The sequence below is a fragment of the Marmota monax genome, unplaced genomic scaffold (genome assembly GCF_021218885.2).
Source record: "Marmota monax isolate L192 unplaced genomic scaffold, Marmota_monax_Labrador192_F-V1.1 WCK01_AAM20220418_F8-fsc00081, whole genome shotgun sequence".
Taxonomy (NCBI): domain Eukaryota; kingdom Metazoa; phylum Chordata; class Mammalia; order Rodentia; family Sciuridae; genus Marmota; species Marmota monax.
Genome location: NW_026695234.1, coordinates 179,790 through 196,201, shown reverse-complemented (window position 1 = coordinate 196,201; position 16,412 = coordinate 179,790). Strand labels below are relative to the sequence as shown.

At 38.7% G+C, this 16,412-nt stretch overlaps 3 protein-coding genes across 3 annotated transcripts; all 3 read left to right on the top strand.

The window, feature by feature from the left end:
• Nucleotides 1-2,577: 2,577 nt before the first annotated feature.
• Nucleotides 2,578-6,198, top strand: LOC124088815 (olfactory receptor 10D3-like). Its single transcript, XM_046438593.1, has 2 exons — nt 2,578-3,482; nt 6,096-6,198. The coding sequence occupies exons 1-2, from the start codon at nt 2,578-2,580 to the stop codon at nt 6,196-6,198; spliced, it is 1,008 nt and encodes a 335-aa protein (XP_046294549.1).
• Nucleotides 6,199-7,432: 1,234 nt separating this feature from the next.
• Nucleotides 7,433-9,594, top strand: LOC131423953 (uncharacterized). Its single transcript, XM_058577156.1, has 2 exons — nt 7,433-7,482; nt 8,592-9,594. Exon 2 carries the CDS (start codon nt 8,776-8,778, stop codon nt 9,592-9,594), a length of 819 nt encoding a protein of 272 aa, XP_058433139.1. The 5' UTR covers nt 7,433-7,482; nt 8,592-8,775.
• Nucleotides 7,476-9,303, top strand: LOC131423952 (endogenous retrovirus group K member 113 Gag polyprotein-like). Its single transcript, XM_058577155.1, has 2 exons — nt 7,476-8,656; nt 9,228-9,303. The coding sequence occupies exon 1, from the start codon at nt 7,562-7,564 to the stop codon at nt 8,600-8,602; it is 1,041 nt and encodes a 346-aa protein (XP_058433138.1). The 5' UTR covers nt 7,476-7,561; the 3' UTR covers nt 8,603-8,656; nt 9,228-9,303.
• Nucleotides 9,595-16,412: the final 6,818 nt, after the last annotated feature.

The following is a 16,412-nucleotide window of genomic DNA, read 5'->3' as shown; positions in this document are numbered from 1 at the left end:
TCCTGAGGTGCACTCAGTGCCGGTCATTTCACCTGCTCAACCCAGGCAAGGAGGAGACCTGTGGGCCTGAGGAGACTCTTATCTGTTGTGGAGTTCAGTGAACCAGTAGTGAGCCAGCACAGAGGAAGCCATGGAGCAGGAAGTGTGTGTGTGTGTGTGTGTGTGTGTGCGTGCGTGTGTGCGTGCGTGTGTGCGTGCGTGCGTGTGTGAAGAATGGTTGGTAGGGGAAGGTGGGTGACATGGAAGGACACAGGTTCTCTGTTCAGGGATCCTATTTTGCAGTTAGCATAAATATTAGAAATCATTGCCAGTAAACATCTAGTCATTTATCAGTATAAACTTCCCTTGATCCTCAAATTATTTTTGAAAATATTAGTGAATATGGTAATAGTGAAGCTCAAAATGTTTGTCTAAAGTTAATGTTTTAAAGTTTAGAATCTAGTATTAGAAGAAAACATCTAATTTGCCCTCTTTAAAAGAGACTGACTCTATCTGTTTCCCTAAGATGTGATCCTCATATCCTCTGTGGTAGGAAATTCAGTGTTTCCCCCAAATTCCTCTTTATGGTGAAGTAAAACCTGATCTTAGAGAGTTTTCCTTTGACTGGTTGTACATCCTTTCCTGAGAAAAGGTTCGGATGAAGATATGGTATTGAAAACTGCAGAGGGCAGTGAGGAGGATCTTGAAGATTTTGCCTAAAGCAATTTGTGACTTGTACACTTTGCCTGGTGCAGGTTTGGAGCAGGCGTCTGTGCTGGTAGTACTACAAACTGGTTACTGAGCTAGAAACAGAAAAGTTCAGACTAAAGGGAGACTTTATGCACCTCTAACTTACAAAAAGTTCTTTTAATTCTGCCAGGATATTTATATAACACACTGTTGAGAGTCTGAAAAAACAACATTTCCCTAAACTTCTTTCCTTCTCTGCCTTTTAAATCATACAAATCCTATAAATATGTAGTTTCCATGTGATGATTAAAAAATAAGTAGAATCATTTAAAAATCCACAGATTCTTTAGTCTGTTGTAATTGTAACTTCATCACATCTCAAGGCTTTTGCTGTCCCCATAGTATCATTGCCTCAGTGGTACATGGTTGAGATTTATTTGTTTCATCTTATTACCTATTTACTACAAAAACTGAAGCATTGCATATTCATTATCTCAGTCCTCACAAAGATCCCATGAAGCAGGAAGTACCCAGCTTTCTTTTTAGCAAATGAAGCTAAGTTGCTGGAGGCCTGAGAGGAAGCAAAGGTAGAGTCAGTAAAAATCAGTTTCATGTACCTCCAGGGAAAGCTCTTCAAGAGATGGTACTTTATTTTGCTTTTCTATTTCTAGCAAACAAATAGATAATAAATGTGTTTGATATTAAATTTGACTGCCATGGCCCAGACTCAATGTAAATAGCATTTTGTGCTGAAATAGAGACTTCCTGTCCATATCTTTGCTGGGATTTCAATGGATTCAAACCCCTTTGATAGAACCAGCCTCACACAGGCCTGGCAGCAATAGTCTGAGCAGCAATAGTCTGAGCAGACCCCACCTCCTTCACCTCTTCATTCTTTCACCAATTACTCTTACTGAAATTTTATCCATGACATAAGACTTTATTCTTACCAAAATTTAAATAATGAAGGAAAAGCTAACAGAGCAGAAACCTAAAAAGTGGTATTAATAGATTTATTAGATTATTCCTTGAGTACAAATCCTGTTCACAGCTGAGGAAACTTAGCTATATCTTGTGGAAATATAGAAACAGTAAGATAAAATGAGATGAAAATAAAATCCCAGAAATTTAGGATTCAAAAAATATAATTCAGGTTGTTTCTCAAGTTTATCTAGTGCATGTATTAACTAATACACTCAATAGTAGGCATGCTTTTGAAATTGCCATTGTTTGGCCTATACTATGTAGAGAAAAACTCACTGAGCACAGAATGTCTAGTGGTGTGCTGTGGTTATTCTGTCACCCCTGCAATGTCTTCTTCCAGACCCAGATCTCTTTTCCAGGGGTGTGAGTGGGTTGTAATTATGAGTTGTGTGTTCCTGTTTGAATACAAATGATGGAGAATATAGACTACTGATGAAAGTAAAATACGTAGTAGGTTGCAACATTCCTGCTTGGGTTCAAACTTTAATGTTCACATATTTGGGTCATTGCCTATTTACAAACAAACTATGGCTTGACTGATTGTAAAATGACATTGTACCTGTAACAAATACCTGTAACAAACTTTTCTTGGGGAAGGTAGATGGCTCTGAAATACACCAGTGTGTTTGATGATCAACCAGATCAGGAGAAAGTAAATAAATTGCAGATAAGTTTTGATTACTGTAAGATATTTGCTAACTATAAATTACTGTTTCCTCACTTAACAGGAAGAAACTGAGGCCAAATTTGACACATAATTTAACTACAAGTCTAGATTAATTACTGGTCTCTTTCCCTCCTCAGTCTTCTTGCTGGCACCCACTGCCTGAGGAAGAAATCACTCTATGGGGAGGGTGTTCTCAGATCCTCCAGGTCTTAGATCATGATTATTGCTTTGCTTCCAGGCCTCCCTGGTGCCCAAGCATGAACAACTACACCTCTGTGAAGGAGTTCATCCTGTTGGGAATTCCTCACACTGAAGGGCTGGAGAACATGATCTTTGTCCTGTTTCTGGCCTTCTATCTCTTTGCCTTGCTGGGGAACCTGCTCATCTTTGTCACCATTCTGGCTTCATCCAGCCTGCACACCCCCATGTACTTCTTCCTGGGAAACCTGTCAGTGTTTGACATCTTCTTCCCTTCTGTGAACTCCCCCAAGATGATGGTCTCCCTGGCAGGGCGAAGCCGCACCATCTCTTACCAGGGCTGTGCCTCCCAGGTCTTCTTCTACCACACTCTGGGTGGCACTGAGTGTTTCCTGTACACAGTGATGGCCTACGACCGCTTTGTGGCCATTTGTCACCCCATGCGCTACACTGTCATCATGAACCAGAGGATGTGCACCAGCCTGACAGTGTGCACATGGCTGGGGGGCTGTGTGCATGGGAGCATCCTCACGTTTCTCATCTTTAAGTTGCCCTACTGTGGGCCCAATGAGGTGGACAGCTTTTTCTGTGACATTCCAGTGGTTCTGTCCCTGGCCTGTGCAGACACTTCTCTAGCACAGATGGTGAGTTTCACCAACATAGGTGTGGTTGCCCTGGTGTGTTTTCTTCTTATCCTCCTTTCTTACATCCGCATTGTTCTCTCTATACTGAAAATCCATTCCTCTGAAGGCAGGCGCAGAGCCTTCTCCACCTGCAGTGCCCACCTGACCTCCATCCTCTTGTTCTATGGACCTGTGATTCTTGTCTATCTCAGACCTGCTTCCAGCCCCTGGCTGGATTCTGTTGTCCAGGTGTTAAACAATGTCATCACTCCTTCCCTCAATCCTTTGATTTATTCCTTGAGAAACAAGGATGTGAAAGTGGCTCTGAGGAAGATGGTATCTTGGGTATGAGACACAAGAGCAATGCCTCTCTGATGTTCTTTGGGTGAGTTTTTCAGATCTACTCCTTTTATACCAGGATTATTGCCAAATAACAAACAGGGCACAGTCACTATCTCTCATTTTTTGAGAATTGCAACACTCACGTCATCTGAATTTAGTGGACTTGGGCACACATTTATACCTTCAAAGAAGCTTCTTCCTGTTAACCTAACATTTCCTCTTTTTATAATTTGCCAAAACAACATATCTCTTCTGCTCTGCACTCTGTATTTGATGGAATTCTGCTTTGATTGTTTATCATTAAAATTGCAAGTGTCTAGAGGCCATGGCCTGGTTATTCCTCCATGTCTTTCTTCCTTCCTCTCCAAATTTATGGCTTTTTCTGTTCTTCAACAGTGTCCCTTTGGCTATTCTATAAATCTAGGTTTTAGAGTTGACAAGGTTGAAATTTGTAAGAAAACTACACATTTTAGCAAATATAAGTTTATACTGTCTACTGAGATAAAAACAACCTCATTGAGAACAAAAAAGAATTATGTTTCTATGGATCCTTTAGGATTGCAATCCTTCCAAGAGACACCAAATTGAAGTAGCCTGGAAAACATGTTTCAAAATATTACAGAATGGTGGCTGTTTTTATAGCTTTAAGAGAAAGTCTGTTGGAAGTCATGTGCATTGTTTGTCAAGATTTGTGTTGGATGTGTCAAGCGCACACTGCCTTATAAGAAAAGCATCACGAGGTCTCAGGAAGCATGGGAGCTGTTTCACACACTATCCTCAGTCCAGTTTACCAGGTCAGCATGAACCACGGTGGCTTTGTGCAGAGACAGTTCTATTCAAAGTTTCAGCCATGGTTGTGCCTGGAGCTTGGTTTAACAAGGTGTCCCAACTCCATTTTACGTTCTCCAAGTCAACCTGTTTCACGTTTCTACCATGACAGCACACAGTTTAGAACCTCTCTGGCTTTTACCAAGGTCATCAGAGAATTATGTGCTGAATTTTATTCATTGTGTTTCAAGGGAGAAGCTGGTCACTGATCTATTTGTATAAAATGGGAAAATAGATTTTTAAAATCCATTTGGAAAGACTTTTAGAACCAAAGATTTGTATCCTGGGCAGGCACTCCTTATTTCCTGAAAATCTAACATGTGTCTAGTTAATTAAAGTTAAGTCATTATTGTAGTTTCTAAAATTGCCATGATGCCTTTATGGGCAACTCTATTGTCTTTGTTGAAAGTTCTTGAATCCCCTGCACCATCTATTGTATTATAGTATATTCTGTTATACTGCAACATATCAATTCAAACCTTGCCAACTTAAATCAAAATTATTCATTATCTTAGGCTTGGATGGTCAAGAACACTGAAATTTTCACTACCATTTTCATAATATCTTCTCTTAACATCCCTCTCCAAGATAGTCCCTTTCTTCTCTTAGTTGATTGTTCTATTGCTTAATCATTTCATCAGCATGACATGGAAATTGTGATACCTTTATTATCATTTCAAATTATTCTATGATTCTTAAATTATTATTCAACATTGAAAACACTGACTTTTCTAGAACATAGTTAAGTCTGACATCTATTTAGATTCATCCACTCCAATTCTTAGAACAAGAGGTAATGTGGAAAACCTGCTTATTAGGTATACAACAGTGTTAAAAGTAATTAACACGTATTGATTAAATTAATCAAAGTTTTAAGAGGTATACTCTATGATATATTCGTTTTATAGCTGAAGAGAATAAAAACAGAAAATAATCACATCTGAACCTATAATGAAATATTTATTCTTTCTTCTAGTATCCTGCTTTGTAAAAAGAACTAAAAAATCATAAATTCTATATAATTCTCACATCTAATTTTCTCCATATCATTCATTGTTATATTAATTTGCATATGTAAACTAATGCAATCTGCAGCACATCTCTTTTAGTAGGTATGATTTCTCCCCATAATTATATATGGAAGAATTAAGATACATATGGAAAATTGTCTGATGATACAGAATATATATAGGAAAGCAAAATAGATAACATTCACAGAAATAGGCAATGAGTGAAAAATAATAACTTCAACACTTTGTACTCTCTATATATGTATGTATGTGTATATATATATATATATATATATATATATATATATCCATTCATTCATAAGTCTTTGATTCCTCATTTAACTTAAAATTCTAGTGTTAGAAGGAATCTTGGTAGAATGTTTGCGAAATGACCCATGCAAAGACTAAACTGGCAAAAGCATTTAGAGCGCCATCTATGTGTGATATAAATCAAGCTTGTATATGCAGTTACCTGATTTACTACCATAGTTGATAATATCACCACATTGGCTTTCATAAACAACATCTGTTATCTTATATGAAGGTTCTTGGATCCCCTGCACCATCTATATATGACATTGTATTGGATATTTATTGTAATGCGACAAATTCCTCCAAAACTTGGCAGTGTGGAACAAAATAATTTATTATCTTAGACTATGTCTGATGGTTAATAATACTAGTATAATTTAGTTAGTTATTCTTAGCTGGGACTTAGAGGGTTGCAGTCACTCTGTCAGCCAGGGCAACAGCCATCTAACATAAAGTCTCCTTGCAAGATGCCTCAGTACTGGGCCATAAGCAGGAGGCTTTAGTCCCTCATTGCATAGGGACTGTGGGCTCACTTGGTCCAGCTGAAATGAAGCCCACCGAATAGCTTAGGAGGGTGTGGTGACCGAGTCGAAAAGAGACCTTCGGAGATCAGTTTCAGAGAACTAGATCCACTTTATTATTGCGTGGGCAAACCTTTTATGCATAGCCTGTTACTGGGCAAATTATCTGAGGGCCATAATAATCCAATGAGCTAACAATACCCTTAGGAGTAGCAACTAATGGGCTAATAGGTCAGCAACAAAAAGCAAAAGGGAAGGAACATGCTGTGCACCTGAGGGAGGCCAGGTTATCATGATGATGGGGCTGAGTGTGGTTAGTGTTCCAAACACAATATCCAGATTCAGTGTGCTGAACCCTGAGGGCCCCTCACATAGTCAACACAGGCTGCTTTCCAACTCACGGGCCCAACAAGGGGCCTCTACATATAACCACTTACATCTTCTCACACCATGGCAGCTGATTACCTCATAGTAAGTGATATAAGGAAGGGTCTCAACAGAAGCTTGCAGAACATTTTATGACCTATTCTCCATAATCACATGCAGTCATTTCAGCTTTTATTTTCTCTTCATTAGAAGGAGTCAATAAATCCAGCCCATACTCAGTGGTAGAGAAATTAGGCTCCATCATTTGAATTGAGTGTCATTAAATTATCAAGACATTTCTAACCATACCGATTGTCACATTATTTAATCATATTTTTATTGGAATACTATATGTTACAAATTATTTTATTTGCTAAAGATACATCCTGCACTACTCATTACTTTACCACCTGGCTTTCCTTAGAGTGTTCACTATATTACTCTGCCTTTGTGAGAACTATGTATATTTGAGACTTTCACCTGATTGTCTACCAGATGTTATTATCACCACATTTTCTTTTATGGGGAACATTGTTTTCCTTTTTGTAAGTTCTTGGATTTTCTGTGCCATATATGTATGGTATAGTATTATATATCTATTGTAATGTGTGGTGAGCCGCTTCTGCCATTTCTGCAGATTATGGTCGCCATTACAAGATGACGCTGGCTCCGCTGTGGTCTGTGACAAACAACTCCTTATCTGGGAGAGTTGGCACATGATTTTTCACCACCCTGTGAGAAAGCTCCACGCGGCAGCTTTGCATTGGGGCTTGGGATGCTTTATTAAGGCTGGGAGGGGCATCCGAGAGGGAGAAGAAGAAATATCCAGGGACCTGAATAAACTGTTGAAAGAAGATTCTCGAGTTGCGTCTTCCTTGCGGGCAAGGGGTCGCGACAAGTGGTGCCGAGACCCGGGAACCAGAACTTTCAGCAGTCAGGGGTGGTGCACCGGTTAGTCCCAGGTAAGTGGGATCCGCGATCAAAGCGGGGTTAGTCCCTAGTAAGTGGGATCCGCGACCAAAGCGGGACAGCTCCTCTGTAATGAAAGAGAGAGCCTTACATTTTATTGCAGCTGCACTGTGTACTTTCGCTTCTACTTTCGCTTTCTTTTTTTTGTGCTTCCTTTGTTGTTGTGTCATGGGTGCCGCATCTTCAAGTCCGCTTCTCCTGGCCCTAGATGGCCTGTTACGTTCCAAGGGACTGGAAGTGAAACACAGTACTTTACAGAGATTTTTACAGAAGATAGATATCGCTGCACCGTGGTTTGCATTTTCGGGCAGCCTTACTGTGCCTAGTTGGGATAAATTAGGCAAAGATCTTGACTTTGCTTCTGAGCAGGGCATATTAGAGGGTGGGGTGATCCCCCTTTGGAAAATGGTCCGTGGTTGCCTTACAGATGGTAAATGCCAGGAAGCTGTGAGTGAGGGTCAAGCTATTCTTGAGCAATTGCATGAGGAAAAATCTGAAGGATCATGTAGTGAAGTGGCAGAGAGTATTAAAAGTAACAGTAGTGAGAAGGCAAAAGAGCCTGAAGATAAAAATAGGAGAAGGCTCTACCCAGACTTGACCGAATTAAAAACGCCTGAGAACACAAGCGACTCAGAGAGTTCTGAGGACCTTGATATATTGTTACAACAACTACATAAGATAAAAATGAAAAAGAAGAAAAAGGAGACACAGGGCACGCAGGCCTACTGTAAGAAGGGGAAGGGAGTTAACATCGGTCAACAAAACTCTGAGGAGGAGGAGGTAGAATATCTAGAAGAAGATATGGTGCCGATTGCCCCACCTCCGTATGTGGGGGGGAGCCAAGGTTCCGGGAGATCTTTTCATGCACAAGTTTGGAGGACAGTTAATACAGATATGGGACTTGCATACCCTGTATTTCAGGACAATAACAGGGGAAGATATCATGAGCCTTTAGACTTTAAGATAATTAAAACCTTGGCAGAATCTGTCCGCACTTATGGCATAGATGCCGCTTTCACTCTCACTCAGGTGGAGGGACTTACTAGATTTTGCATGACTCCCTCAGATTGGGCTAGTCTAGTCTGCGCTTGTGTTTCCCCAGGGAAATATTAGGAGTCCAAAGTTGGCTGTTTAATGTTTCTGGAAGTACCCAAGACTCGGAGCGAGGTAGGAGGCTTAAAATTTCTGCAAATAATTCACAATTATCTAATGCTACATTACCCTCCGCAGCAGTCTGTCTCCAATCTCTGTTCCTGTTTCTTTTGGCTAATGTTACATTATAGGGGATGCTTAATTGTTCTAATATTACCTGTTATTTGTCTGAGTGTTGGAATGGATCCTGGCCTATGGCAGTGATTATAAAAATTCCAACCTTTGTCCCGATCCCGGTTACTGCAGATCCAGAGTCTTTTCCTATTGTTGAACTGATTAGAGCCCGTAGAGATTTTGGAATTACGGCAGCTATAGTGACAGCTGTGGCGGTGTCTGCTGCTGCAGCAGTTACAGTTGGAGTAGCCATGGCCAGCCAGGTTCAAACTGCTGCCACTATTAATCAGGTTATTCAACAAACATCCACCATACTTGAATCTCAAAGTAGAATTAATCAACACATTCTATCTGGGATTTTGGCTGCTAATCAAAGGATAGATCTGCTTCAAGCTCAAGTTGAGGAATTGTCTGACCTAGTACATTTGGGTTGTATTGATCAACGTGCACATTTATGTATAACCTCTGTCAGATTTAATGATTCCAGAAATGCCTCCCGCATCATCGGAGAGTATCCATCCGGAACCTGGTCCATGGAAGCAGAAAACATGATCCAGTCTCAACTAACCCAGATAGCTGTCTTGAACAGTACCCGTGTTGATCCCGTGACTTTGGGTCAATTCACCGATTGGATATCTTCTGCTTTTTCCTTCTTCAAAGAGTGGGTGGGGGTAGGCATTTTTGGTGCAATGTGTTGCTTCAGTGTTGTACTCTGTTTGTGGCTTCTCTGTCGCCTTAAAACTCGCCATGCACAAGAAAAGGCTATGATCATACAAGCTCTTGCAGCTTTAGAAAATGGCAACTCGCCTCAAGTCTGGCTTGCGCATCTTAAGCAGTAAACCTTTGTCATGGTCGTTACACCCCAAGTTATTATAACATTGCACTGGGATCGACATGACTTTCCTTGTTATTCTCTTAGTGTTGGAAAGCCCTTGCACTCTGCCGGTCTTACTGCCATTGCACGCAGATGGGTTTCCACACTAGTGCTTTTCTATCGCCTTGAAGTTCGTGCCTTTCTTTCAGGGTGCTGTCAACTTGTTTGTCCTTATAAACAGTCGCAGTTCAGCCTCAGCTACCCCCCTTCGTCCACCATCGTCACGATACAGGATGCGAGGCAAGGCACTGCACTTGAGTGATCCTTGATGTGGACCTCAAGGAGAGCATGTCCTATTGCATGCGGGTTCGACGCGTCCACGCCCCGCCCCACGAAAAAAGGCGTTGGCTGATATGGCCTCAGATCTGGGGAAGGGCCCTCCTTAGGACTGAGCCATACTATGCAGCCACTTCTGCACAGTGGGATAGGACCTCTACTCTCGCCTGTATTGTTTTAAGAAAACAGAAAAGGGGGAACTGTGGTGAGCCGCTTCTGCCATTTCTGCAGATTATGGTCGCCATTACAAGATGACGCTGGCTCCGCTGTGGTCTGTGACAAACAACTCCTTATCTGGGAGAGTTGGCACATGATTTTTCACCACCCTGTGAGAAAGCTCCACGCGGCAGCTTTGCATTGGGGCTTGGGATGCTTTATTAAGGCTGGGAGGGGCATCCGAGAGGGAGAAGAAGAAATATCCAGGGACCTGAATAAACTGTTGAAAGAAGATTCTCGAGTTGCGTCTTCCTTGCGGGCAAGGGGTCGCGACAGTAATGCAACAAAGTCCTCTAAAACTTGGTACCTTAGAAGAAAATTATTCATTGTCTTACTCTGTCTCTGGTGGTCAAGAATACTGAATTGGTCTCTGCCATTTCTATTGCAAATTCTCTAAACATTCTGTTCCAGGACAATCCCTGTCTTCTCTTAGTTGATAGATTTTATGGCTTAAATTACTTCATCATCATGAAACAGAGACTGTGATGCTTCTATCATAATTTTGGATTGTTTGATGATTCATAAATCATTATTCAACATTTTAGACACTGTCCTAGAACACAGTTAAGTCAGAAAGGCTTAGCCATTAGAATAATATCAGATATTTACTGACAGGCACAGTACTATCCAAATAGGACATAGTAGTGAATAAGTTAGACGTGGTCTTTATACTTAGTGGATAAAACATATTTGATGATTTAGGCAAGTAATAAATTTTCTTTTTCTTTTTTAAAAGTTTTATTTTATTTTATTTTTTTATTTTTTTTACCATACAATTTATTTTTATTTTTTTTAGTCATACATTACAGCAGAATGTATTTTGACATATAATACATACATGGGATGTACATACATCAATCATATTGTCTATTCTATTCTGCTGCCCTTCCTATCCTCCCTACTCCTGCTCTTCTCTCCCATCATTTCTCTCTATCCAATCTAATGTGACACATTTTTTTTTCTTTTTCTCATTACAACATCATATATGTATTCTGTATAACTATGAGGGTCTCCTTCCATCTTCCGTGCAACTCCCCTTCTCCCTCTTTTTCCCTCCCACCTCTCTTCCCTATTTAGTGGTAGTCTTCTTCTCATGCTCTTCCTCCCTATCCCATTTTGAGTCATCCCCCTTATATCAGAGAAGACATTCTGCATTTGTTTTTTAGAGATTTGCTAACTTCACTTAGCATAATCTGCTCTAATGCCATCCATTTGCCTGCAAATGCCATGATCTTGTTATTTTTTAGTGCTGAGTAATACTCCATTGTGTATAAATGCCACATTTTTAAATCCATTCATCTATTGAAGGGCATCTAGGTTGGTTCCACATTCTAGCTATTGTGAATTGTGCTGCTATAAACATTGATGTGGCTGTGTCCCTGTAGTATGCTCTTTTTAGGTCTTTTGGGTATAGTCCGAGAAGGGGAATAGCTGGGTCAAATGGTGGTTCAATTCCCAGCTTTCCAAGGAATCTCCATACTACTTTCCAAATTTGCTGCACCAATACACAGTCCTACCAGCAAAGTATGAGTGTACATTTTCCCCCGCATCCTTGCCAGCACTTATTGTTGTTTGACTTCATAATGGCTGCCATTCTTATTGAAGTGAGATGGTTTCTTAGAGTAGTTTTCATTTGCATTTCTCTGATTGCTAGAGATGGTGAGCATTTTTTTGTGTATTTGTTGATTGATTGTATATCCTCTTCTGAGAAGTTTCTGTTCAAGTCCTTGACCCATTTGTTGATTGGGTTATTTGCTTTTTTGTTGTTTAACTTTTTGAGTTCTTTGTATACTCTAGAGATTAGAGCTCTATCTGATGTTTGAGGGGTAAAAATTTGTTCCCAGGATGTAGGCTCCCTATTCACCTCACATATTATTTCTCTTGCTGAGAAAAAACTAAAAAAAGTTTGATTCTTGGTTTTAACTCTTGTGCTATAGGTGTCTTATTAAGAAATTTGGGGCCTGCCCACACGTGATGAAAATTAGGGCCAACTTTATCTTCTGTTAGACGCAGAGTCTCTGGTCTGATTCCTAGCTCCTTGATCCATTTTGAGTTGACTTTTGTGCATGGTGAGAGAAAGGGATTCAATTTCATTTTGTTGCATATGGATTTCCAGTTCTCCCAGCACCATTTGTTGAAGATGCTATCCTTTCTCCATTGCATGCTTTTAGCGCCTTTATCAAATATAAGAAAGTTGTAATTTTGTGGATTTGTCTCTGTGTCCTTTATTCTGTACCTTGGTCTACCAGCCTGTTTTGGTGCCAGTACAATGCTGTTTTTGTTACTATTGCTCTATAGTATAGTTTAAAATCTGGAATTGCGATACCACCAATTTCACTCTTCCTGCTTAGAATTACTTTAGCTATTCTGGGTCTCTTGTTTTTCTAGATGAATTTCATGATTGCTTTTTCTATTTCTGCAAGGAATGTCATTGGGATTTTGATGGGAATTGCATTGTAAAGTGCTTTTGGTAGTATGGCCATCTTAATAATATTAATTCTACCAATCCATGAGCAAGGTAAATCCTTCCATCTTCTAAGGTCTTCTTCTATTTCTTTCTCCAGGGTTCTGTAGTTTTCATTGTATATCTCTTTCACCTCTTTTGTTAAGTTGATTCCCAGGTTTTTTTTTTTTTTGAGGATATTATAAATGGAGTAGTTGTCCTCATTTCAATTTCAGAGAATTTGTCACTGATATACAGGAATGCCATTGATTTATTGCTATTGATTTTATATCCTGCCATTTTGCTGAATTCATTTACTAGTTCTAGAAGTTTCTTGGTTGAATTTTTTGGGTCTGCTAGGTATAGGATCATGTCATCGACAAATAGTGCTAATTTAAGTTCTTCTTTTCCTATATTTATGCCTTTAATTTCTTTCGTCTGTCTAATTGCTCTGGCTAGTGTTTCAAGAACTATGTTGAATAGAAGTGGTGAGAGAGGGCATCCCTGTCTTGTTCCATATTTTAAAGGGAATGCCTTCAATTTTTCTCCATTTAGAATGATGCTGCCTTGAGGCTTAGCGTATATAGCTTTTACAAAGTTGAGGTAATTTACTGTTATCCCTAATTTTTCTAGAGTTTTGAACATAAAGGGATGCTGTATTTTGTTGAATGCTTTTTCAGCATCTATCGAGATGATCATATGGTTCTTATCTTTAAGTCTATTGATGTGGTGAATTACATTTATTGATTTCTGTATATTGAAACAGCCTTGCATCCCAGGGATGAATCCCACTTGGTCATGGTGCACGATCTTTTTAGTATGTTTTTGTATCCGATTTGCCAGAATTTTATTGAGGATTTTTGCATCTAAATTCATTAGGGATATTGGTCTGAAGTTTTCTTTCTTTGAAGTGTCTTTATCTGGTTTTGAAATCAGGGTGATGTTGGCCTCATAGAATGAATTTGGAAATACTCCCTCTTTTTCTATCTCCTGAAATAGATTGTAGAGTATTGGTATTAGTTCTTCTTTAAAGTTCTTGTAAAACTCTGCTGTATATCCGTCTGGTCCTGGGCTTTTCTTGGTTGGTAGTTTTTTGATGGCTTCTTCTATTTCCTCACTTGATATTGGTCTGTTTAGGTTGTGTATATCATCCTGACTCAATCTGGGTAGCTCATATGCCTTAAGGAATTTATCGAAGGCAAGTAATAAGTTTTCCACATGCGATGGGGATAAAGACTTGGAAGAAAAATAGAAGAGGGGGATGGGAAAATGTAGGTTGAGATAAAAGCAACAATGCCACGCATGGAAGGGACCTACAAATCTGGTCAAAAGAGGAAACCCAAAGTGCTCATCTGGAGACAAAGTATGTTGCAAATATTATTCCATTTTTGCCTCTGTAATGTCAAAAAGGGCTAAGTTAAAACACTTTTATTCCTCCCATTGTCACTATGAAATTAATTGAAATGAAAAATTTGAAATGAATTTAAGTGACACTGTAAAAAATGAATTCTGATGACTGTCTTTCTAAGTAATTTAAAATACTTCATTATAGCCCAGGGACCAATTTCTTATTTCCTAGGAAAGGACAGATTTCTATTGCCAGAAATTTCACTGTAATGAATTCATTATTTTAAAAAAAGTAAAATTGAACATAATTTTAATGCATGACCTACTTTTCCAACTAGTCTGCAACATTTTGATGTCAAAGGTATGAAGAAAATATCTTCCTTGCTTTAAGAAACTTCATTCAGTATTCTTTGCATTGTTCATACTTCTGCCAATCTGCCCTGAACTTTACAAATCTATTCCTATCAAACCAGTGAAATAGCCAGTGGCAATTGACTCTGGATCAGGATTGAGAAAAAAAAATTCTATTTATCTCAGGAAGACTTAGCTCTATTTTATGTCTCGAGGGATGGGCAGGTCATAGCTTCCTGCGTGACTGTTGGGCTAGCTCTGGCCCCTTCAACAACAGCCCTATGTCAGCCCAATTCAATCAAACATCATGAGACCCATTAAGTCAGCTCACTATCACTTAAAATATCCACAAATTTCTATTATATGCTTTTCCCCCCTGAAATGCTAAAAATTTGATCTATTTCTTATTTCTTCAGGATTGCCAACCTTCAGTATTATCTTCAATTTACTGATGTTTGAGGGGATAACAAGTAACACTCTTATATTTTTTCTCATGTCTGGGGACAGTAGGATAAAACCAATGGTGTCAGACTTTTTGAAAATAACAATTTAATACTGATAACTAAGTTTCTATAATTACTAAATTAGAACATGTAGTTTAGACCTGGCACTAACTATGACATTTTCCCCAGAGAATGCATTTGTTTCCTTTTTGTAGTTTCCTGAATCCTCCTCAGAGATTTTAGTGTAGATTTTATTTTGGCTCATATCTCCAAATGGGTGATGTAGCCCACTGTGGTTATGTCAGGCTTGTCAGTTTCTAAGCCACATGAGAGCATGATAGTTTATTATAAACAAGCAAGATGGGCATCAGGGACCCATGTGAAGTGAATACACGTGTAGGTTAGGAAGGATCCAAAATTCCCACACAGTGGTAGCTGCCATTTCAATAAAATATTTCTATTCTTAGTGAGTGGTAGTTAAAATAACTAACATCTGGGGAAAAAACTAGTTTTTTCCACCCAAGTGTGCTGCATATATAAATCTCTGTATTGGATTGACCCAATGAACTATAGAAAGAGTCCCTTTGAAACACTAAGTAGTGAGAGTAAATAGATAAATGACAGAATTAGATGTCTGCAGGAGTCATTCAACAACATAGTTTGATTTTATGAGGCTTACCATGGATATGAGAAAGAAGATATTATGATCTTTTTAACAAGTCTTAACAAATAATTACAGCCTTTGGTAGTAGAACAAATCAGGAAATACACACAAAGGTTTGTATATGAATATTCATAGGAATATTGAAAATATTTTAAAAACTGGAAACATTCCATATGTCCATTATTTGGTGAAAAGATAAACATAATGTTGTGTTGTTATGAGTGAAATATTACACAGAAATAAAAAAAGAACAAATTATTTTTATATTCTATAGCATGGATATACCTCAACAATATCATGGTAAATGAAACAGCCATATTTGACAAGCAAAACATTATGTTATTTCATTCAAATGAATGACAATTGTATATACACCAAAAGAAAATTAGTGCTTTGCTGGTAATGGAAGTAGTACTGAAAACTGGTTGCAAATGGACCCCTGGAAATTTTGGGGATGAAGGAAATGTTTGAGATTGTAGTAATGCTTGTACAACGCTATGAATGTTCTGAAACAATTGAATTTCACACTTAGAACTGGCCTGTAAATTTTACCTTCATAAAGCTGCTGAATAGTAAAAAGGAAGTAGACTTTTTACAAATAGAAAGTGTATATTTCATGTCTAGTGGAGAGGAAATAGCAAATGTCAGGCAGATCAACCTGTTGAAAGCTATACTGACACAGTGAGGAAAAGTGGGTTAAATCATTGTAGAAGGAGACTTGTGGTTATAACCATCCAGTTCACTCTGCTTTATGTGATAATAACCAAGCATTCCCCTAAGAAAGTGTTTTGCTTAAAATGTAAAATTATCCCATTTACAAAAGACTATGCTGAACCTTTAACACATGCATTCTAACAAATATGATATTACATTTCTTCTTGTAAATCTATATACAAATATATTCAAAGTTTTGTGTGAAACAAATCTTTTGATAGTAATGTCCCAAGAACCTGATTTGTCCATCTAACAAATACAATATATATCTCTATGGGTACTTTTTAAAGGAATGAATGATTTGTAAAGTTTAGAAACATATTTATAAT